The sequence below is a fragment of the Pangasianodon hypophthalmus genome, chromosome 4 (genome assembly GCF_027358585.1).
Source record: "Pangasianodon hypophthalmus isolate fPanHyp1 chromosome 4, fPanHyp1.pri, whole genome shotgun sequence".
In the NCBI taxonomy this organism is placed as follows: Eukaryota; Metazoa; Chordata; class Actinopteri; order Siluriformes; family Pangasiidae; genus Pangasianodon; species Pangasianodon hypophthalmus.
The window spans coordinates 16,108,021-16,132,449 of record NC_069713.1 but is presented as its reverse complement, the minus strand read 5'-3'; the positions used below and the strand labels follow the sequence as shown (position 1 = coordinate 16,132,449).

Here is a 24,429-nt window from a genome sequence, read left to right as displayed (position 1 = left end):
TTGGCTGTTCACATGAGCATGTTTTCGCTCTGTGGTTCTACTCTAAGAGACACACGGCTTCTGTTTGCAACTTTTCCAACTTTTAAGGCATCCCGCAACGAAGTATGCATCATGGAAATTCATGCTGCAATAATGTAAAAACTATGATTATTAGCCCTACTATTTAGACTATTAGTATGTTGTTTGGGACAGAGCCAAAGAAACTAGCCTATCTAACATTTCTTTCTACTGTGAATATGTTTAAACAGTCTGTACAACCATTTCACTGGAAAAATTTAGAGAGGTATATAGCAAATGCAACCGGCTGCATTGAGAGTGTTGTTTGCTTGCATTACCACTTCCAATTTCTTCTAATTCACTCGGCATAACAGCCAGTCAGAGACCTCTCTCTTGCACTCTACTGTTCTTGGTCGAATTTTCCAAAAGAATTGCAGCACTTTGCTCATTGTCAAATGGTAGAGCAAGCGTCATATCACACACAAACTCTTTGCGATGCTTTTGGAAAACTCTGCTCTCTACACTTAAACGCTACTAACAGGCTAACAGGCACTGGAAAGGGCCGTCTAACATCAAAAGTAGAGCACACACTTCCCAAATTACAAGCAATGCTCAGTGGTGTCCAGAATACAGTAGTCATCTTGGTATGTCAAAGCTCTAAGCCCTAAATCACACAGATGTAGTGGTTTTGTGGTAAGTGGTTGTGGACACTGAATGAATGAGAGATAACAAATAGATATACACAATCTCTCCAGTCCATTTAACACAAGCTTTGATGAAGTCACACTTGTCCTTCACACATAAGAAAAAGCAGGTGAGCAATAAAAGAGTGACATCACTCTCCATGACTTACGCCTTCTGTCACCTACTGGCACTGTCTTCCAATCAAAACAGCTTGTTAGCTGGATGGAAGTGTGTTTACAGGGTGAAATTATAGGCACAAAATATGACTGACAATTCAATTCACACCACTTGTGTGTGTGTGTGCATGTGTGTGTGTGTGTGCGCACCTTGACAGAGTCTGCATTCAGTTCTGCCACAGAATTAAAGCATGCTTGTGCACAGCAGACACAAAGTCAAACTGTTTTAACAAGCACATGCATACCTCGTTCACACTCACACACCCGTTTAGCATCCTTGATCTTGACCTCCCTCCTTGGATGGGAAGTGCTTCCACTCATTTTTCTAAATTTGAGACTTTAGACTTTCTCTGAAAGTTAGAAAAGTTACAGTAAATGGTTATGGAAACTTTGCTTCAAGGACTATTTTGAATATGTTTACAATAAGGACTTGTCTTAGAAAATATTTGTAGAAGTCTTGCTGAAGTCTAGCGCTGTTGAATTCTCAAATCTGATTGGTCAGAAGGTGTTGATGTTATGTAACGGCATGGCTCTGTCAGTAGTGCGGGCTGTAATTCAAATCACAGTCTTACATTCATCTAATTGTTCTAAAATATTATTGTTTCTCTACTAACTAGTCATCAACTGGGATTCGGCGGACGCTCCATATAATGAATGCGTACTAATAAAAGTACAATTATGTATAATCATTATGATGAAGAGGTTTATTTAACATGCACAGATGGAGTCTTGGGTGTCAGTAAGTTTTCCACTATAGGAAAGTCTTCAGAAAAGAGGAGTTTATGCTTTCTGGTTTCTCATTCACATGACGAACTATACTTTTTTATCTTATCAAATCAAGAGGGAGAGAAAAAAACAGAAGGTAAGAATGGATTGAATGTTTATAGATGTTATAACAGGAACTAACTTGTCTCAATAACATTCAATGCAGCTATAATTGTTGACAAATTGCTGTGATGTAAGAGGAATAAAACACTTCAGGATGTACTGTTATTGGAAAGTAATCAGCCACATCATGTTTTATTCCTTGTGTATGTCCTTCTGTCCTCTGGTTATTTCCGTGTTTTGTTCTTGGATGGCGTGTACAAGCCCAACACCATATTTGTTGTTACCACAGTCAACACAGCCAGTGTGAGCGATAGCCGTTTCTATTTACATTTATTTACATTTAGCCGGCTTAGTGTGAAAATTAGCAGGGAAGAGGACGTCAGAGAGGTTGATTTTCGACAAGGTTATTTCGAAAAGCTCCCATAGCCATCTCAGTTTTATGTGAAATACACAGACACCTAACTAAAGATTGACCCAGGTGAAACTTGATGGTGGTGTTGGCACAATTAGCCTTTGACTTTTGCCACTTATTTTGACTAGTCTTGAATAGTTGTCTTCAGAGAACTGGTCGTTAAAGACCTAACCATTGCATAGTTGTTTGCCTGTAATATTTATATATACGAATGAAAAAAGATTTAGTATCACAGGTTCTGTTAGTAGTGGTAGCCAGTGCAAAAAGGTACAATATAATGATGCATCTCTGAATATTAACAGCCTCTGTAGTTTATTGGTTAGATAGACCATTGCTTCAAAACAGTCTGCATGGCTTTGTTTATGTCTTAACAAGCAAATTGTGCTGAAGGAGAGAGAAGAAATTCCATTTTAGCACTTGTTCTGCATGTAAAAAGGCAGATGTAGAGAGTTGGGAATATTTAATGTGATCTCTTGATTGCATAAGTGGGGTGTAAACACTAGGGCCTGTATAAATAATGCAAAAGTCTGACACACTGGTCTGAGGCAGAAGGCCTTTTGTCTGCGAGATCTCATCAGTATAGACTAATTACATACCTAAAGTCTGAACTGCCTAACTTAACAAAAACAAGTGGAAGGAACAGGTTGGGCTTCACTACTTCTTTTTGGCACACATTGTTTTTGTCAAGCTCTAAAAGGGATTATATATGTATGTGTGTGTGTGTGTGTCCGGTCTATCACCAAAAAAAGAGCAGTGGGTGTGGAGAGCAGTTTCAGCTGCCATCCATCAAGCTGTGAGGTAACAGTGTGTTCTGTGGCCACAGGGCTGTGTGTGTGAGTGGAAGAATACAATACAACATACCTGAAAATGTTTCAGCCAGGTGTGTGTGTGTGTGTGTGTCAGTGAGAGAGAGAGAGAGAGAGAGAGAGAGAGAGATACATTATGTACATTGTAATATATTTAATTGTTCCCTTTTGACTGAAGGGTCACTGCAAATCAATTCTTCATCTAGCAGGGGTGTAGTATAGAAGAAAGTAAAAACAATCATGTATATAATAACTCAGGCTCTGATTAATTCTGCATAATGAAAATATTAAAACGCTGCTTGCCACGGCACATTTTAGACATTTTATATACTTCTATATACAAGCATTTTTCCTTTTTTGCCATAAATCCAGGTTACAGTACTATGGAATCAAACCTGTTGAAGTGGAAATATTCATTAGCACATAGCTCACGCGCTAGCTGGGAAGCCCCATATCGACGCGAAGCCACCTGAGAGAGCCCAGGCTATTAGCGTGGACCGATAAATCTTGTTAGATGGCAGAGCACAGGGCGGCTTGTGAAAAATGAAGGTCACAAGATGGAGTTTATGAGAGGCTGGTATAAAATAAGCTGAATTAAGGAGTTTCCAGGGTCCCCTTGCTAATAGCAGATGCTAATTTCAGACACTCTTATTGGGAGGTCTGTAGGAATTTAACAGTGTAGGATTAGCCATCTGATTCAAAAATATGGAGAGATCATAAAACTGGAATAAAAATAATATAATATGGGACTCATATCAAGACAAAGGAGAGAGAAAGAGTTTGTTAAGTTTGAGGTGAGACAAAAAATAAAAAAGAATTTAACAAGGAAACCAGTTTGTTAAATAACACTATGTTAAATATCCATGCAGTAATCAGGAATTTTCACCAGGATATAGGATTTAGTGCTTCTGTGAAATATAAAAAACTAAATATAGAACATCCCGTACAGGTAGGTGTATAGATCTGTGTGTGCAGTTGCGTATATTCGATTCAGAGAGAGGAGAGAGAGATGGGAAGGAATCAAAATTTTCTCTCCATTAAAGTCTTTTAAGGGCAGAAAACAATTTCTTGTGAGATGGGCCTATTGGCATTTAATTTTCACTGGGCCACAGATTTATAGTCTACCTGGACTCTCTCTGCAGTAGGCCAACTGAGAATTCAGACCGTGTTAAAATCCTCTGCACAAGATGTGTGGAGACTGTGGGGGGAAAAGAAAAAGCGTCTGGGGATGGCAATGGTAGGAAATGGTCCACGATTTCTTTTTTCCCTTCAAACTAGTTTCAGTAACGACCAGGATTGTGTGTGTCAGGATGTCACACCCTCCCCAGACCTATGTTAAGGGCCCTGCTGAAATAATTCTAGACCCAATGCCGGACCCACTCACATTTGGTTTAAGAGAGTTTAGCAGGGGGGGTTGAGTAAATCCAAGCCTTCTCTGCAACTTTGCCCCAGTCCATTTCCTCTAGAGGTGGGGGTCAAAGGAACACTTGGTCAAAAGAGCCAGTAATAAATTATAGAGCAGGTCTTGGGCAGCCTGGGAACACCTGGAGGGCAAAAAAGCTCTCTCACACACTTTACAAAATGGTCTTCTCAACAAGGCTACTGTGGCTTTTAAACATATTACTTTGGTACTTTTAGTGTGTGTATTATGCTGTGGTTACTGTAACTGCAATTGTACTGCAGTTGGCACTGAGTGGTTGTTGTGGTATAAGAAGAATAAACACAATGGGGTGTGCTGTTATAGGAATATAATCAATGACAAAGTTGATTATTTTCTTATTTCAGCTTGCCCACAGTTATTTTCTTCTTATACCACAGCAACTAGTACAATTTTTAATTTATTAATGAACAACACATTGTACTTTGTAACCATTTATAGTTAGATTTCATGTTGTGAAACATCCATGAGACAAGTCAGTTTATGTCATCACTTGAAGTTAGTAAGACAAAAACACTTAGCTTGTCATGTTCCTAAGAAACCAGGAAGTGCAAAATCCTCTGTCCAGAAGACTCTTCCATGGAAAACTTCCTGACCATTACAAAGCACTCACACCTAAGACTCGTTCCATAAATGTTAAATAAACCTCTATGTACAGAAAGCTTCACCATATCATCGATTATATGTTTTACTTTGTTAAAGTACTGTTAAATAGCAGCACTTAGTTTGCTTATGATTAACCTTAGATTATTTGGGGTGTCTGCCATACAAGTCCCTATGGATGAGTTGTTACTATAGAAATGATAACATATTAGAACAAGCTCATTTATATAAATAAACCTGTGATTTGAATTACAGCCAATACTACTGTCAAAACTGTTGTTATATAAAATTAATCAACACCTTCTGACCAATCCGATTCAAGAATTCAGCAGCGCTGTGACAAAGTTGTCTAAATTTTGAGTCATTAAAAATCATAACAATTTATACATCACATAAAGTTTTTCCTATACCACTAACTGATTTAGTTTAATAATATGTAATACTGAACCAGCCAGTAAACTATTACCGTAGCTTCCCAAAAAAAATGACAGTACTTTTTTTTCATCTTCAAAAAAAAAAAAAAAAACACACACAGTTGATTAAGCTTTAAGTGTTAGCATGTCAGAAGAGGATTCTTAAAAATCCTAGAAATATCTAAAGGACCCTAGTGAACAAAGTAAATGGAGTTTCAGACAGTGGCGCCTCCTTTTAGTCTTTGTGTGTGTTCTGAGATGTGAGATTACAAACCGCAACCTTGATGCATGCTGTGGCGCCACACTTAGGCTAACTACTGTTTGCTAACTCTTCGCTAAGCAGGCGCCTGAAAAGTGTACGACAGCTGTCTCGTCTTTATTCTATTAAATCCATTCTAAATTGCGCTTTTCATTTTCCCTGGCCTCTCCTGTGTCTTTCCCATTGCGGCGTTTGAATTGAGGACATGACATTACCGTCAACGACCTTGCGATTTATTTTTAAAACAAAAGGCATTATCAGAACTAACATGATTCAGGTTCTGTATTCAGACTTTTGTGGTCTTACACAGGAATCTTGGGTGGGCATTAACAGCATTCCTATTTCTATGCTAATGACTAATCCCGCCTCCTTTCTTCTTATAAAAATGGCTTGAGTATTTTATGCGTGTTTTATTATTTCGGCAGCTATAAAAGTCAGTTGTAAACACATTTGTGAAGGTTCAGCTGGCTGACAAGTGCTGAGTTATGTACAAGTGCACAGCCTTGTTGACTTCCTTCTTTATAATTTGCAAAAATTGTAGATTATCATGTGCACGTTCTGTTTCTGAAAGCTATTTAATGCAGGCCATCTGCTGCACAGATAATCAGAAGTTTGATTTCCAGAACTCTTCACACACTGCTAAAGAGTTGCTAGGTGAAAAGAGATCACACAAGATTTTTAGCACATCAAACTATGAAATTATGTTCTTCGTTAACGCCTAACCGTATTAAAGAACAGACTGGACAGAACGTGTGAGAGGCCCCTCCAGTATTTCTTCTGGTCAGTTGTCCTTTTTTGAGCCCTCTTCAGGACTGATTGTTAGACATGCTGGTGATTTGTGTCCTCTGCTCTGGAGATCACTCGATTCAGTGGATCCAATTAGCCGTGAAAGAGAGGTGTGGCAACGTTACAACACTGTCCCGTAACTCAACAACCAGTTTGCAGTCCTGGACAGCATTGTAGATCCCTGAAAGGAGCGCTAACTCTGCCAGCTAACATTTTCTTTCTTTTTTCCCCTTTTGATCGCAGATATCAGACAGAGCGAGGATGTTTGAAGACCTAAACATTTCTAATGCTTTCTGGACATCCTTCAGAGATTTGGATGAGGATAAAAAGCAGCTAAGCAGCTTGTAATTCACATTTCCTACAGCACATCAAGCACAAATCTGTGTTTGAAATATAGATTAGACAGAGAAGAAGAAGCAAGCCTCCAGGTTTGAGTGTAGCCCCTGCAGGCTAATTGGATGGGATTCCAGGCACAATTTATGCACAGCCCTACACAAAACATCAGGGTTTTTATGATATATGGCCATAAAGGTATAAAGCAAAACATATTTTGACCCCAGGTATGATTACAACGCTGCCACCTTTATGTTCTTGTACTGACCAGGTCATAAAATATCAAGTAAAATCTTGAGACATAAATGGAATGAAATACATGTCATGCTCATGCATATCTAAGCTTGGAATTATTAGAAAGATTTTAAATGTTTTAAATGCGTTATTGGCATGAACAGTGCCTCAGTATCACCATGTGGTGTTTTCAAAAGCTTACACTAAGCCTCAAAAGCACTCAAAACCTTTAGCACATAGGCTTCCGTTTTTCATGCGGTAGCTTTTCTGTATATGAACAATTCACTATAATTATTACTATAATTATTCAACAAAATATGGTGTCCAGGTGACATTTTCTCGAATTAACATATAAATAACCATGACTCAGAGTATGTGTATATGAACTTTCTCAAACAGTATAATTTGTATGTGATGCTTGTAGAAAAAAAGTCATGAAGTTTGTATAGAAACGCTTTTATGTTCTGTATTTTTTGTTTTCATAATAAATAAATATTTCTAAACAAGATCTGATACTCATGCAGTTGTAGTGCATTATAGAGCTGGAAATTGCAAAATGGCTGCTCTATAGCTAAAAATGCTCAGGAAATGGAGACGTAGCAACTTGTAGCAAAAACTGTTGGCTGTTGACTGTTAGCTAGCAGGCCAAGCTACTATGATCTTCTAGCTCTTCAGAGAAAAAAATTAACAACAGGTTATATTTATATATTATTTGAGGTAGAGTAATAAATTAGAAACCAAATAGATAGTATAATGAATTGAGCCGTCATGACTTCATTACTTCACACCATCAGTTTCATTTCTGAATGATCCCTAGCATTAGCGTTAGCTGTCTTTAACTAGAATGCTAACATCTCCCTCATAAGCTGAAGTGGCACTAGTGATATCATTTGAGATTTCATTTTCCTGTTTATTCTGATACATTTACCTTTTTGGGTACTTCGTATTTTGTATAAATATTTAAATGTATTTTTACCCATCCTAGCTCATACAACAGTGATTTAAGTCTAATAACATAACTCAGATGTTTCGTTTGTAATGGCAAATAAATAGTCCCGGTGTGAAAAAACAGATCTGGTTCTGTTTATATTATGTAATATCTCATTTAGCAGCAATAATGCTAGATTATGAGCCACATTTAAGGAATAATGTATGTATGCAGGCTGGATCAAATAGAAACCTGTTGTGTAAAAGTGTACCAGTCTGAGTTGAAAGTGTAGCATTCAGTGATTGCATTCACAACCATGTGTTTACACACATACACACACACACACACACGCACACACAAACTCAGGATATAATAATGGAAAGCTGAGCTGCTTCTTCTCAGTAGAAGTCTGTCGATAGAGCCTCTCAGCCCACTCACCCCCCCAATATGCTTTTTTTTCCAACTGCACATTTTTAAAAACCTTCACTCCACACGTTGCCTCATCTCATGCTCTCTTTTTGCCTTTTTCTCTTGTCCACGAGCCTCTTCGAACCCCTCTGTTCCCTCCTGAGCCGCTCTGACAGTTGCAGCGCTAGAGACGGTTTGATTACGAGCTGCAGCCTGGGCCGGAGGGAGGCAGGGGCGTCTGAGGAGAGCACGACTGAAAATGAACACTGCAGGCTGGGATAGAGCCGCTGCAGAAGTTTCTCTACTGTCATGGACTGAAATGCCGGAGGTTCTGAAGATGATGCGTTTTATTTTTATCGAATGAAAGTGAACAAAGGAGAGAGGGGGAAAGAGAAGAGGGCAAATCATAGAGGGGAAGAGAGAGTGCATGAGAGTGGGAGCCTAATTGTGTTCAATTATTTTCAAGGTTAAACAAGCACATAGTAATGTTTGAGATTAAAAAAATTAATTTGGAGAGAGAGACCAAGAGAGAGAGAGAGCGAGAGAGAGAGAGGAGTAACACAAATGTCAGTGATGGTGATGTTTGTGTGTAAAAAAATAGTATTGTTACATGTATTGACATTATACTATTAGTATTATACCACAGTACTGTTGAATTCTCAAATCCAATTGGTCAAAAAGGCTTGATTAATTTTATTTAACTGCAGTTCTCACAACAGTTCCAGCTGTAATTCAAATAAGTTTATTATTATTATTATTATTATTATTATTAATGCACTCGTTCTAATACATGCTGTTATTTAACAAACACTCGTTCTAATACATGCTGTTATTTAACAAACATATATTCATTCTGAAGTTTTCTGTAAGGAGACATTTAGTGAACATTTAAGAAAGGACCCATCAGTAAGTTTGTCTGCCACAGGAGAGTCGTCAGGACAGAGGACTTTGTGCTTTCTCTGTAACGTGACATGCAGTGTTTGTCTTATTAACTTAGGGAGAAGAAAAGAGATTCTAGTAAGGGAAGAACCTTTCATAGCTGCAATAATGTGCACTCATCAAGCACTTTATTAGGAAGACTATACTAATACTGGGTAGGGCCTCCCTTTGCTCTCAAAACAGCCTCAATTTTTCATGGCATGGATTCCACAAGATGTTGGAAACATTCTTTTGAGATTCTGGTCCATGTTGACATGACTGCATCACGCAATTCTTGCAGATATTTCAGGTGCACTTTCATGCTGTGAATCTCCTGTTCTACCACATCCCAAAGGTGTTCTACTGGATTCAGATCCAGTGACTAGGAAAGCTACTGAAGAACATTTAACTCCTTGTCATGTTCATGAAACCAGTTTGTGATGACCTTTGCTTTGTGACATGGTGCATTATCATGCTGGAAATAGCCATTAGAAGATGAGTAAATTGTAAGTTTTTCCAGTCTTATACTGTCCCAGTTTTTTGAGCCTGTGCCCACTCCAGCCTCAGCTTTCTGTTCTTGGCTGACAGAAGTGGAACCCAACGTGGTCTTCTGCTGTTGTTGCCCATCTGCCTCAAGGTCTGACATGTTGTGCATTCTGAGATGCTTTTCTGCTCATCACAAGTGTAGAGTGGATATCTGAGTTAGTGTAGCCTTTCCGTCAGCTCAAACCAGTCTGGCCATTCTCCATTGACCTCTCTCATCAGCAAGGAATTTCCATCTGCAGAACTGCCTCTCACTGGATTTTTTTTTCTTTATTGCACCATTCTGAGTAAACTCTAGAGAGTGTTGTGCGTGAAAATCGCAGGAGATCAGCAGTTATAGAAATACTCAGACCAGCCAGTCTGGCACCAACAATCATGCCACGGTCAAAATCACTGAGATCACAATTTTTCCCCATTGTGATGGTTGATGAGAATATTACCTGAAGCTGCTGGCCTGTATCTGCATGATTTTCTGCATTGCACTGCTGCCATACGATTGGTATGATAATTGGATGAATGTACAGGTGTACAGGTGTTCCTAATAAAGTGCTCAGTGAGTGTATACAATAACAGGAACTAACTAGTCTCACAGATGTTCCACAGCATTAAATGTAGTTATAAACAGAACAAACACATGATGTGTTGTTCATTAATAAATTAAAAATTGTAATCTTTGGCAAATTGCTGTAGTATAAGAGGACCAAAAACACTTAGATATGTGTGAATACACTTGATTTATTGGAAAATAATCAACTGGGTGGTAACTAACTCACAGTGGAGCTCGTCACACCAACCCATCATTGATTATTTTCCTATAGCAACATGTCTTGTCTTGTTTTTCCCCTTACATACATTATACACTTACATTATTACACTTCTTGCCTACAAAACAACATTAATAACCTTAGCATTATCTGCTTGCTAGCCAGGTGATGTGGCTTATGTTAGCAGTGGCCCAAGAACTGCACAAGATGTTCAACATAAAACATACTTGTAGTGCATTGTCTTGTAAAATATTGTCAAAAATAACAGCTGTTCTGGCACGCAAAGGCTGCATGTGTGTGTGTGTGTGTATGTGTGTGTGTGTGTGTGTGTTAGGTGAGTGTACTAAAGGGAATGACAGATATGAAAAGCAGAAATATAGGGGCTGCTGGAGGCCTCCTCAGGGCCTGCACCTCTCCACAGCTGGTGTGAAGTATGAGGAGAGAGATTGCAAAAGAGCTGAGAGCCTGCAATACCACCACTGTCACCTCCGCTGTCTTTCTCTTCTTCTTTCTTATGTCCCGCTATTGTCGCACCGCTCTAAATTTTCCTCCCTCCCTTTAGCTTTTTCACTGCCTGCTGTCGCTTTCTCAGTGAAGCTGTATAGCGTGCCTGAGGTGTGGTTGTGGGGTGGATTGTTTTTGTGTCCCCGTCCACTGTTCTGAAAGTATCAAGCACATGTTTGTGAGTGGTGCTTTTGTGCTTATTCCGTTTATTATTTGAGACCTTTTTATGTTAAGGGCGTACTCCAGTGTTTCTCGAGCTAATCTCTACCCTCCACATCTGTAGCGAATGTGTGATTACCATGGGAAAACTTGTTGACACACTTCCCTGCCCTGAGAAAAACAAAGAAATCCTGCATGCTTAAAACTCCCTCGTAACTGGAGATGTTTAAATTTGATCAATAACCAATTATGTAAAACAAATTGAAAACTAATTGTTACACTAACCAAAAAATGTCCCAGGATGAACATGAGATGAGAAGTAGTTGTTATTTATGTAAGGAATAAAACACAACAGGGCATTCACAGACAACAATTACAATCCTTTTTTTTTTTTTTTTAAAGAGCAGCATATCTTTTAACTGTTTATAGTCACATTTATCAGACTCGAGAATTCAACAGAGCTGTGGTATAAGTAGTTCTAGCCAAATTTCCCAGGTGCACTGATGTCACATAATAAAAACCACTGGTGCAACATAATAAAAGGTCATTCTTATACTTTTCTTGGAATGTTGTCACAACCATGTGCGAGCAAATGGAATTTTTTTTTTGCACTTTTGAAATATTTATGAATTATATGGTTTAAAAGCTTCGTTCATGAATACGTTTGACTGGCGAATTCATCAAAGAACTCTAAAAATATTACATTTCACATAAACATTTATTGACAGCTGCAGCAAGAGCCCTAGGACTTCCAGTTAGGAGTAAAACAAGCTCACTTTTTATTTCTCAGCTGAGAATTCCTATAATAATGAGAATATTAAGAATTCCTTTAATTTGGTGTTTGTAGTCTATGCGGTTAAAAAAAGACAGATTGTGTGTGTGTGTGTGTGTGTGTGTGTTTTGGGAGGGGTGGTCAGTTGTATTTGAGGATTGTAGCTACCATTTCAGTAATGGAATTCAGGAATTCACCCCAAATCGTCTCTCTCTGTCTTTCACATACACACATGGCCTCATGGTGCCCAGAGGTGTGGTGTGCCATAAACAAGACAAGACCACGCTTGCTCTGCATTCTGCTGTTGTCCCCTCTTTTCTTGTCATTCTCCCCATCCCTGTATTTTTTCTCTGCTAACTAGGATGGAGGAAAGAATGTGTGAGAGAGAGACAGAGAGAGAAAAAGAGGAAGACATGTATGAAGACACCAGAGGCAAATTTCCATCCATACATTTTTAATGATGATGCTCTATTTTTTTATTAAAATCCATGCATCAGAATATACAATAAGGAGCAGAAAATAAAAGCAAGAGGCAAGAGGGAGCAAGAAAGATAGTGTTTGTTGGTGTGCGTGTGTGTGTGTGTGTGTGTGAAAGAGAGAAAGAGAGAGATTCATAATGCATAATCTTCCGTGAAGTGTCTTGGATATATTTTGAGATGAGAAGGCGAACAGATCTCATTTTTTTAAGCAACTTAGATAACTTGCAGAAGAAGGATTGGCAAAGTTATGTAAATGTCCCTCAGACCCCCAGGGTAATTTGTGTGTGTGCGTTTGGGTTTAAAGTGGATATTGGCATGTATTGTAGCTGGTAAGCCTTAAGTATCTGAGTGTGCGAGTGAGTGAATATGTGAGTGAGCAGTTTGACACACAATGAGTCCAAACATTTACATTCACTCACATTTGCATTTACATTTAGTCATTTGGCAGATGTTCTTATGCAGAGTGACTTAGACAAAGTACTGACGGAGTAATGATACACAGTAATTTGAGAATCTGATGCATTCAGGACCTGAAAGACTAGTCAGTAAAGCTGGTTCAAACAAATACCATAGTGGTATAGACAAAGTTAAACCTATACAAGGACCTAAGTAAGTGTGTAAACAAGAAATCCCAGAGCTATTTGCATATAGAGCATTTAACGGATACCTTTATCTAGAGCGACTTAGTGCTTTATGGTCTACATTGAAAAACATTTCCTCATCCTGGTACAAATAGGGTGGGGTCTAGGAATATGATTAAGCTAAACCCTTTTAAAGATAGTTAGCACAGAAACAAAAATAACACTTAAGTGTTATTCTACAGGGTGTTCCACAAGTCCAGCATCAGCATAGAAAAAAAAACAGCAAAACAAAAGCTTTTACTTAAAGAACTTGCTCAATATGTCCACCATTTTCCTCAGTTCAGAACAGGATTATTTGGATTTGTTATTCCTTGCTTAGATACAATATAAAATATACATTAACCTAATAATGCTGGATTTATTTTAGGGAAACCTTAGATATTGTCTATGAGAAAAGTCTCTAGGAATCTGAGGAGCCTGGATATAAAAAAAATAATTCTAATTTTAAGTTTAACCCACTTGTGTCAGTGCTTGTGTCAATTCCATGTGGAGTATTGAAACTATTGGGAAAAAAAAGCAAAATTGCAACCATGAATAAGAGATCTGTACAGGAAACAAGTGTTTTACTGGTTGTGATGAGCTAAGTACAAGCTATGTTGCTATTGCTGATGCAAGTTTTTTAGCTCTATGCTCCCCTTTTGAGATTGCAAGCAAATGCAAAACCAACAAATCATGCATCATTTTCCATGTCATTATTGTCAACAACATTAATTGGAAGTAGTTAATTACAGCTAGTGTAAAGCTGACCTTGTATTTTCATACACCACAATTTCTTTCATAGTTGTAATACATTCATAATCCAATAATTATATCACTTTGTGTGACACAAACGTGGATTTATAGGGAACGATTACTTAGGTTAGAGGTATTAGCTAGTCTAGGTATTAGCTTAGAAACTTATATGTTTCGTGTTAGCTTATTGCCATCTGGAAGAGTTTTATCACTGGAAGAGATTTCAGACATTCATTCGTCTTCAGTAACCGCTTTATCATGATCAAGATCATGGTGGATGAATGTGAGGCAGGACTACAGCAGGATGAGACATCAGTCCATCACCGGCCACCATGCACACACTTTCACACACTGATTCACACCAAATTAATGTAGTTAATCCACCTTCCTGCATGGGAGAAAACCAGAGAACCCAGAGGAAACCCATGCAGACACAGCGGGAGCACGGGAAATCTTGTCTGAAATCCACCTTACGTTTAAATACATTCTGTTGAAATGAGGTAAGACTGGGTTTCTATGTTAGACATTCATATATAAGCCACACACACACACACACACACACACTAAATTAATTAGCCCTAGGTGAGGGCAAGGGAGATAAGAGGTGAGATAAAGTTCTGTCCTGAGCTGCTGTAGGTCTCAGTAGTCTTGCTCCTGGGTCTAAATGTGGCTGTAGGGTCATGCTCTTTCTCTCCCTCTGTGCTCAGCTCACATGATCTCTCAAACCAACAACCCTTGTGGAATTCACCTACATATGTATAGATGTACATTTCCATTTAGAGCCATCCCAGTCCCTTACTCGTGCCCCCTCCCTCACTCTGCCCCAAAGAGCATTATGAGGATACAGCAAATGACAGTGACATTTACATTCACTCCCTGGTGTTCTTTTTTTCCATCCATCTCTACGTCTCTGCAACAATGTCTGCAAATGTCTTGTATCTTTCAAACAGAAAAAAAACAAAAACTTGCTTTTGCTAAAGACTATTCAGTTTGGAGTGTTTCTACCCATATGTGTAAAATACAGGGTGGTGTCTATGCAAATAGTTTAATTTTGCACTCACAGTGTCAAGAATGATGACTACTTTTGCAAATTAATATGACTAAAGGGCATGTATTAAATTCACATAGGGCTGGTTCTGTCATTTGGCTGCAAATAAAGCCATTGCTTTATTATAGGCTGACAATACGTCTCAGTATTTAAAAGTTTCTCAAAATGATGAGTTAATATTATCAGGATGAAGTTGGCATGCTTGTGCCTCTGATCTTTCTTGGTTAAGAATGAATGCGAGATAGAACCTTAGAATACTTAGGTCACATATTTTAATTTATGTTCTTATTGTGTTTTAAGTCTTTTACATGTCTCACCACCTTTAATAATTGTTATACTTGGCACAGGATTACACGTACTTGTCGTATGTTTCGGTTTTATTTCAGGAAGTTCCTTTGAGATCAGAACCAGTTGTAGCAATTGAGAACAAATTAGTACACAAAAAACTTTCATTATGCAATTTCCCTCAATCTGCTTTCACAATATCAATGTCATTTACTCAATTATTCTTTGTAAGTCTCTCTCTCTCTGTCTCTCTCTCTCCCCCGTGCTATGTATTTACTCTTGAATTTGAGCCAAAGAACAATCACACGCGCTCTAAGTGTTTCTTAACACCTATGACTCTGCTCGGCTGAGTAAACTAGATTTTCTCGGCGCGACTGTCTGTTATTAAGGATGTTATAACGAGTGGGAGAAGGCGTATGGATTTCCGTTAATTACCTGCACCCATCTGGCCCTCCCCTGTTCATCAGGACGTCCCTAATGACAGGCACGGTCGATTTTACGAACGCTGCCCCTTATATATTTTACAGTTCCATAAACAAAAGGATTAGTGCCACTCGAAAGCTCCACTGATGTGAAACACCTGGAAAGCTCACGCTTCCTTCTTTTCTTCCTTTTCTTATTTCACTTTTTCAGACAAACGTCTCAACAGTGAAGGCTTTTAGGTTTACAGGTTCTTATTGAAACATATTGCCGAATGACAGTTTTATGTCTTCATCTGATGGTTAAAAAAAATAGCATGGCAGTCTATGCATTCTTAAAGTAAATAAAATAAATAAAATGTTTCTGCATTTATATGGCCCGCTAAGACAGATGGCGAATGAAGGTTTATCTTTGGCGGTGGTGGCTTCTTTTTCTTGATTAGTTATTTTTGGGTTGTGTGTGTGACTGAGTAGGTGCGTGAGTGCGTGAGTAGTGAAATGCAGCAATAGCAGCAGATGTGTCAGGCAGTTTGATGCAGATGTGTGAACTCACTGTAAACACATACACCTCTTTCTCTCTCTCTCTGTCTCTCTCTCTCTCTCTGTCTCTCCTACTTGTTTTTCCAACCCTCCCTTCCTCCTCTGTCTTTAATCTGTTCTGTAATGTTCCACTCTCTTGGCTCTGGACTTGAGCCATCTGACGAAAGACAAATCGAGTATCTGTTCATTTTTTCTCCTCCTGTTCCCTGATAAAAAAAAAAAAAAAATTAAAGAAACTCTGAACTGCGCCAAACTGGGTCCAGCTGAACCAGATGTCTGTGCTCAGGCTCTGCTTATCTTCTTTTACTTCCATAGTGAGTGACTGAGTAAGAGAGAGGGGGAGAAAGAAGGAGAAGGAAAATCCAGGGATGCTCTGTTCACCAGGCAGGTACAGCGTGATGGACAAAAACAATAGACTGCAGAGGGTTTTGAGCTCGGGGAGAGAGGGAGTGGTGATAAGGTGGTGATTGCACTCTGCGGAGTGCACTGTATGTGTTACGTGTGTGCCTGAGTGTGTTTTTCTGCTTTTTCGCTCCTGTATGGGTTGGTTTTGAATGCCAGCGGCTCCACCACTCTCCTACTTCAGGTGGGCATAATAGCAGTGTGATGAAAGAAAAGGAGAAAGAAAAGCTCGACATTACACCACATACACTCCAGCCATTTATGCTTTAGCTGTCAAAACACGATTCTCTGTTTTTTCTCTAATCATTTGGACACATTATTTACACAAACACACGTGCCGTGTTAACATTACAGCAAACGAAAATGAAAACATAGTTGTCGTAGTAACATAATCATCATTATTTTATATGTGGTCAAAAAATTGGCGTGCATTAAGAACCAGAACAATTCCATGCATGCATATGATTTGAATTATATAGCTCCAGCAACATGACCGGATTAATTTCATGTTTTTACAACAGCTGCACGAAATAAATTCCATATGGGAATGTAACGTTCATACGGACTAAATCTTACACAAACAATGTTTACCTCTGCAAGAACCCTGTGTCTAGACCACAGAAGGGTGTGTGAGCAAGTGTGTAAGTGTTTGCATGGCTGCTTCAGCAGTTCTGCTCATTTATGCCACTGACAAAAAAGTCTGCTGGCGTAAGAGATTTTTATTTTTTACACACAACCCAAAATAGAGCGAGACTTAAAGAAAAGATACAAATTAAAATAAAGAATCTACTTGCGTAAGTCTTTCTCGTGCCAAAATGGGCACTTGTAATCACCGCCGGTGTTTAGACGTGTTGGCCCCAGGGGAGCGGATACGAGTCAACAAAAGAAGAACAAAAAAACAAGTCCTTCCTTGTATTCCAGCGGTCTAAGCAATTACTAATTACTAACCCCACAACAGGAGCCTCGTTAAGAGACAACCGAACTAAAGAAACACAATGATTAAACGGCAATTCTAATGAATGTTGTTTTTTTTTGTTAAAAGAAAACAAGCATTTGAACCAGGGGAAACTACAGACATAGAATCTGGGTTTTTTTCTCTATAAAACACTGTAGGCAAAATACTAATTTTAGGATTCTTTATATATAGTCTATATAACCAGGACATATTAAATATTAAAAAAAAAACATTTTGGCAGACTTGTTAGATAAATAATAAAGTACAATAAAGTCAATTTAATGTGAATACCATGTAAAACATAAAAGACAAAATATTAAAGCACATAAGCAGATAAGACAGATAAGGCACTAATATTGAGGAGCAAACGATACTGCTTGTTTTTATTAATATGTGTATCATAGACCTGTCATATCGTCGCTGATGGCTCAAAGTAGGGCAAATGTGAGGGCTATTTGGAAAACAGCCCACCCACACATTTTGAGAGCCACCCCCCCAATCTCCCCCTACCCAATCCCACCAGATCCATTTAATCTCCTGCCAGGGTATTTTTATTACTTACACACTTCATATGTTTTAGCTGGTAAATCTCTTCACGAACTATCCCTTTCACAGCTGCTTTGGTGAGATCTTACACCCGGTGCCTGATGAAAGATGTGGAGAGTGTGAAAAGAATGTCTTTAAGTGTGCAAGGTATTTTCAGCTGGTGTGCAGGAATGCTTGTGTATGAGATACTGGGTCTAATCAGTGCTCTAAAAGCGAAGAAATGAGCAGTATCTCCGTGTCAGATTGTAAACTGCTAAAGAACATTCCTCTGTTTGACAGCGCACTGACTGCTACGACATAGCGAGCATGCCTTGGCTTTTAGAGAAGCACAAATGAACAGCAATGAATGCAATTGATAGAGTGAAAAAAAAAAACACATACACACAGAGAGCCTATATTCTTAATACAAAAGAATAAGCTATTGATCTGAACTTCATGCTTTAGGGACTAGAGTGAACATGAAAATCCAATAACATCCAACACTGATAAAATCCAATATCTGGATTATTTATGGCTTTCCTCAACAATCGATTGCGGTACTTGTTTTATGAGAATATATCACCTTAAGCCAATCTAACCCATTAGAGTGGCTTGTACTGATAATACACAAGCTCAATTATGTGTATTCATTTAAACAACTTTCAATACCACGATTCAGTGTTCCACTCGAGGCCTGTTCCTAATCATCATCTCACACTGCTATCATTAATCCTACAGAACATCTTTACTCCCCACATCTTCTAGATGTATTGAGTATAGAGGTTTAGGGTTGGATTTTTAGTATAGTTTTGTATGTGGACCTGAGAAGAAGAAGAAAATCATTCTAATTCAGTTTGCTTTCATCCGCCAAGTCCATTTTCGCGTCCAAATGTCTAGCATGTCGAAGCTGTCGACCCAAACGTCTGGCGTGTCGATTCTGTTTTGGCTTGTGTGCTTTTGATTGTCGTGCTGTCAAAAAAAAACATTTTTTTTCCCTCTGAATCACTTCATCTCTTATCCATTTTGCAACAGAGGGCTTCATTAGAATAAAGTAGCTGTGTATTCCAGCATAGCAATGGCATTCTTGCATCCAAACTGGAGTCATTCTCTCAGTGAAAATTACAAAAACAAGCCAAATGGCTAAAATACGCTACATATTTGCATGTTATTGGTTTTATTTCCATTATAATATAAAGGTATTTGCTTGATGGGTACACTGTATCTGTTGATTTCCTGAGTTCTTTAACAATACCATTCAAATATCTTTTTATTCTATAAAGGCCACAGTTTGTCTTAGACTAAGATGTTCTGCCCACAGACTGTATGATGTATATTACATATCAGGTCACAATTTTAGAATATTGTTAGTTATATTACATGTCTTTGGCTTTTTTTTTTAGAGCTATATCATGTCTTTAAAGGTTATTCAAGAGTTTTGTTGGAAGGAGTTGGTAGCACATAAAAGGAGATATCCTTGCATGTTTGTTGGCAGGGTATGAAGGTAACGTGTCAACGTTTCACACAAAAACAAGTGTCTGTGCCTGGTCTTTCTCAAAGTCAGTCTAATCACGACTGGAGACTCCCTTCTGTAAATGCTAAATAAGTCTCCTCACAGAAGTTCACCATATTAACAATTATGCAGTGCATACGCGTCCCTGTGTAACTTGCAACTATAGAACGAGCACATAAAAAAAAAAAAAAACTATACAGCTGTACTGACCAATCAGAATCGAGAATTAAACAGCATTGTGGAATGAGTAATACACAACATACTCTTTTACTTGGTGCAAGTTGCAACTTCCATTTTATTCCACAGCACTGGAAATAACATTGCTGCAATCCACTCAATATATCAGTTTCAGTGTTTAGAGACATTTGAAGTGCATATTCAACACCTGTGGCCCCCTTCACTACTTAAAGAGTGTACACTCCTGCCAGTACCAGAGGCTTAGCATAGATAAATGACACAGAAGTATCAGGGGACAGGCAGTACCTGCCTCAGCCTACATCATGCACACACAGATTGGCTTGATCTGTAATCTAGCCTGGGGATCCAGCCTAGGCCTGAGTGAGAGCTAAGCACGGAGGGAATGCACCAGAGCATCTGTTCTCTCAGCCTAGGGCTCTTTCTCCTCCTCTACCTCTCTCCCACCTCTCTCCACTCCTCCTCATTTTCCTCCATCTCTCTCTTTGATCCTCTCTGATTCTGTCTGTTCGCATGATGCTCCCTATCAGAGGCAGGTAACATACAGAGACATGAGGGCATATGGTGCAGATGAGCCAACACACCCACGTACACACACACACATACACACATTACTCCTATCAAAGGCCTAGCTTTCTGGTCATCTGGCCAAACACACATTCCATTTTGTGGCAATAACAAGATACAGGTTCATTTGCACACACACACACACAAACACACACACACACACATGTTCCTTTCTAGCAAACTAAGAAGCCATTAAAATGCATAGCCCACATACAAGTACAACAAACAGACATACAAACTTTCTCCAAATATGTCAAAAATAATCTCACTTTCTCATTCTGCTGCACAAACACAGTCAGTGTCCGTGCAGCAAATTGCCTCTCATTAAAGAAAGTCTCATTTTCACTTTATTAGCGCATGTATGTTTTTGCATTTTGGAAAAAAAATGTGGATAACTCAGCGTTTTAATCCCAACACTAGCATTTAATGAGACTTTTTTTTCTACTATAATGCATTATTCAATTAGACAACAGAGAGGAATGCTGCAAAGAAAATCTCCTCAGGTGGTCGGAAACCTTGGCCACGTCTTTCTGGTGCTTAAAACATCAAAGAAAGAGCAAGCACACACTGAGCTACCTTTCGTAAAAGGGATTTAAGACTTAGTACAATAAAACAGTGTGAACACTTTTTGAAACATGAGCAGACAGGGCTACAATAGAGCATTAACTTTCCTTGAGCTCTTACGCTGAGAGATGGACAGTATTGCAAAGTTAAACTGCATTTAGAGATTTTGTTTTGTTTGTTTTATTTAAGGAATGTTACTGTTTGTGTGTGTACGTAACATAACAGCTCGTTCATAATTATGTTAATGTACCATGTGTAATGCACAATTCTTCACATTAACACACTGAATGAAAGGTAGTGTCATTGAGTCAAGGTGAAAAAAAGTAAAAACCATGCTGGTTTGGTTTTCTAATACAGTTTTTTAAATGTATTTCCACAGGTGAAATTATCCATTGTAGTGGGGCCTTGAAATTGTATTTTGCAATTCTTTTTTTTTTTAATTTTCTCCCTCTTTCTTTCTCTCTCTCTCTCTCTCTCTCTGCCTCAGCACACTGCTGTTCCGTTTCATAATGTCTCCAGAACAAATTAGAGTTAATTACAGCCATTCCCCCTCTTTTCCCCAGCATGACACACAACACTGGACTACCTCAATATTCACTGCAATCTGCACACACACACTCACACACACACACACACACACACACACACAAACACGTATACACACACAGAATTGCTCAGTTGTGCCCTGTATCAATTGTAAATCATTCTGGATAAAAAGTGTTAGGCAAATATAAAACACTTTTTAATTCGAATGGATCGCATTTTTACATCATACATTACATAGCCATAATGCAAACCTGCATTAAAATAAAAAGAGAACATTATCTTTTAAGAACTGCTCAGAAACATCAGTGTAAAAAATGAACTCTGATCAGAAAATCTCAAGCTTAAAGCCCATTGTACACCAGATGCCCATCGTGCCCTTGCTTGAAAAACACCATTGTGTTGATGAATTTGCAAAAGACTATATTTTTAATTATGCTATGTGCTTCCTAAGCCCAAATTCAAGTTTTATTTGAACTTGTAGCCCTGCTACAAGCAGCGGTGCTACGTACCACTGCATAGAACGAATAATTATTTAATATGCTGACAACACAGTTACACTAATCTGACATTATATTTTCACACAAAATGTGCTAACCCATGGTGAGAAAGCCCAGAAATGTTGGATTCATCTGCAAATGCAGCACTGCGGTATATTTTATTTCTTTTCGTAAGGGCTAACATGTTTAGCTAAGTTTGTTGACCTAACCTCTCACGGCTGACAGATGGGAGGAGTGGTTGGATGTAAAATAAGTGATTGCATAAATTAACTCAAGCTAATGGTTAGACTGTTGCTTATATTGGCAGTCCGTGGCATATTTTTGGCTTTTAGAAAGCCTTGAGTGATGTTTCCCCCCATAACTGGTTCCACCAGTTGGGAATGAAAGTCATAAGCAGTGTGTGAGCTTGCTTGGGTGTATCTATCTAAAAACCACAAAAGAAAAACAACACAAATTGGATAATTTTCTGTTGCCATTTCAAGATCAGTTAACCCTTTCACTTCCAGCCAAAATGCAACAATGAAATGACACTATTATCTTCTCCATATGTCCTTGTGGGTTTCCTCTGGGTTCTCTGGTTTCCTCTTTCTCCCACTTCCTAAAACATGTATGGGTAGATGGATCAGCTCCTCTAAAATAGCCTTAGGTGTGAGTGTGAGTGAATAGCGAAGGAGGCCCATCCAGGATGTGTTCCTGCCTTATGCCTAGTGTTTCGGGGATAGGGTGCAGATCCATCATGACCCTGATCAGGATAAAGCAGTTAATCAATATGAATGAATGAATGAATGAATGAACGAATGACTGCAAAACTTTATCCAAACACACAACTGGTCAAAGAAATAAGAATGAGATATATTTCAGGCAGAAATCTTTAAGCTTTCTATATATACCCCTGATTAAGTGCAAGGAGCCAGTGAGAATTCAACAGTAAGGAAAGACAGAAAAAAAGAGTACAAAAGAGTTCATGTTCAGAAGGACACAGCTTATCTCCAATTTAATGTTCTTTCAGTCATTTAGAATGCCATCTCAAAGGTATGCGGCACTGAAACAAAAAAAAAAATCCATCAATGTTACACTTTATTCTTTCTGTATTACTTTCCCTCTCTCTGTCTCTTTCTGGGGACATTTTACCAAGGACAAATGCCAAGCAAAGGGAGATAGGAATGCTCTGGTTGATAAATCTTAAAAGAACAACACATACACATACGCGTTTACGCACACACATGCACACACATTGTGTTTTTAAATCCTCACAGGAGAGATAGCACTTCATCTGTGGAGCGAGAAATTGATTTCGACAAGGCAGTGTTGGAAATCACTGAATCTGCAGCCATGTCCAAAACACAGAATACTGCAGCCTGAATATACAGCCACGTATACACACACAGTCACATATATGCATATATATATATATATATATATATATATATATATATATATATATATATATATGTATGTGTAATCTTGACACCTTGAAATGACAGAAAAATCTATTCAGGGGCTCTCAAAATATGTACTCTTTGCAAACATAAAAAAAAAAAAAAAAAAAAAAACACATTCTATGACTTACAGCCTTAAAAAACTTGATCTAACTGGCTATCCTGTGAGCCCCAGTTTGTTTAGTGTATATGAAATGATGCGATGATAAACAAGCATGACTCTTCCCTACATACCGAACAAAATCAGTACACACTACCTTAGCCTTCTGGTTCATCCTCATGTAACACTGTGTGTGTTTTTACATTGGTTTTCAGTTCTAACATTAAAATGCACCATCCGATGCAAATATATTCCTGCTGCAGAATATACATCAAGATCCCTGCAGCTGTCATGAATTTTAATATTTTTGCAAAAAGCCAATATTTTTTCATTTCCTCTCATCTATATGTTGAATCGTTTAAAACACCATATAAACAATTGATGTTTTAGCTTGGCTTAAAGTTCACAGGATGAGCAGAGTCCCCTCATATGTTAATATGCCTGTTTAATGTACATTTTAATATTTAATATGGCATTACACCTTCTACTGGGAATTATGTTTTTTTTTTTTTTTTTTGGTGTCTTTCAAAAGATCTTGGAAACATAAGTGAGTCATGAGCTGACAGCTGCAAAAGATACAAATTCCAAGGCAGGAGCTGACATCCTGGTGAGGGAGTGTGTGCCTGGTTTGCTGATAATGTTGATAAAGGTTCTCCAATTCCAAGGTATTCTTGATTCCATGTACATGAACAGATGTTGCAAGAATAACCGTTTGGATTCAAATCACTTTCTATAAACAGAAAAAAGTACCTCGGAAAATCGCACTCATGAACTTGGCAATCTCAGTAGATATTGTGAATAGTTTGCAAGTGAGGCAAGGCTGAAAATCATAAATAAGTTTCTTTAGTTGCCCTTATATGGTAATGTGTGGAAGAGCAGTGAATCCAAAAAGTAAAATAATCTTGTAACTGAGTCAAACACACTTAATTCCACACAAGGCCACGATGATCACTTGGTTGTACTATTAAAACACTTTACCTTTATGTATAACATATAGCTGTTACAGATACTAAGTGAATT

At 38.3% G+C, this 24,429-nt stretch overlaps 1 protein-coding gene across 6 annotated transcripts in view; it reads left to right on the top strand.

The window, feature by feature from the left end:
- Nucleotides 1–24,429, top strand: part of pcdh7b (protocadherin 7b) — a 137,366-nt gene that overhangs the window by 11,398 nt on the left and 101,539 nt on the right. Inside the window, exon 2 of one of the 6 annotated variants that reach the window (XM_053233798.1) lies at nucleotides 6,646–23,257. The exons of the other annotated variants lie outside the window; for them this stretch is intronic. Coding sequence (XP_053089773.1) covers nucleotides 6,646–6,750 — 105 coding nt within the window. The 3' untranslated portion in view covers nucleotides 6,751–23,257. Of the gene's footprint in view, nucleotides 1–6,645; nucleotides 23,258–24,429 lie in introns of those variants that run through there. 6 annotated transcript variants of the gene reach the window in all.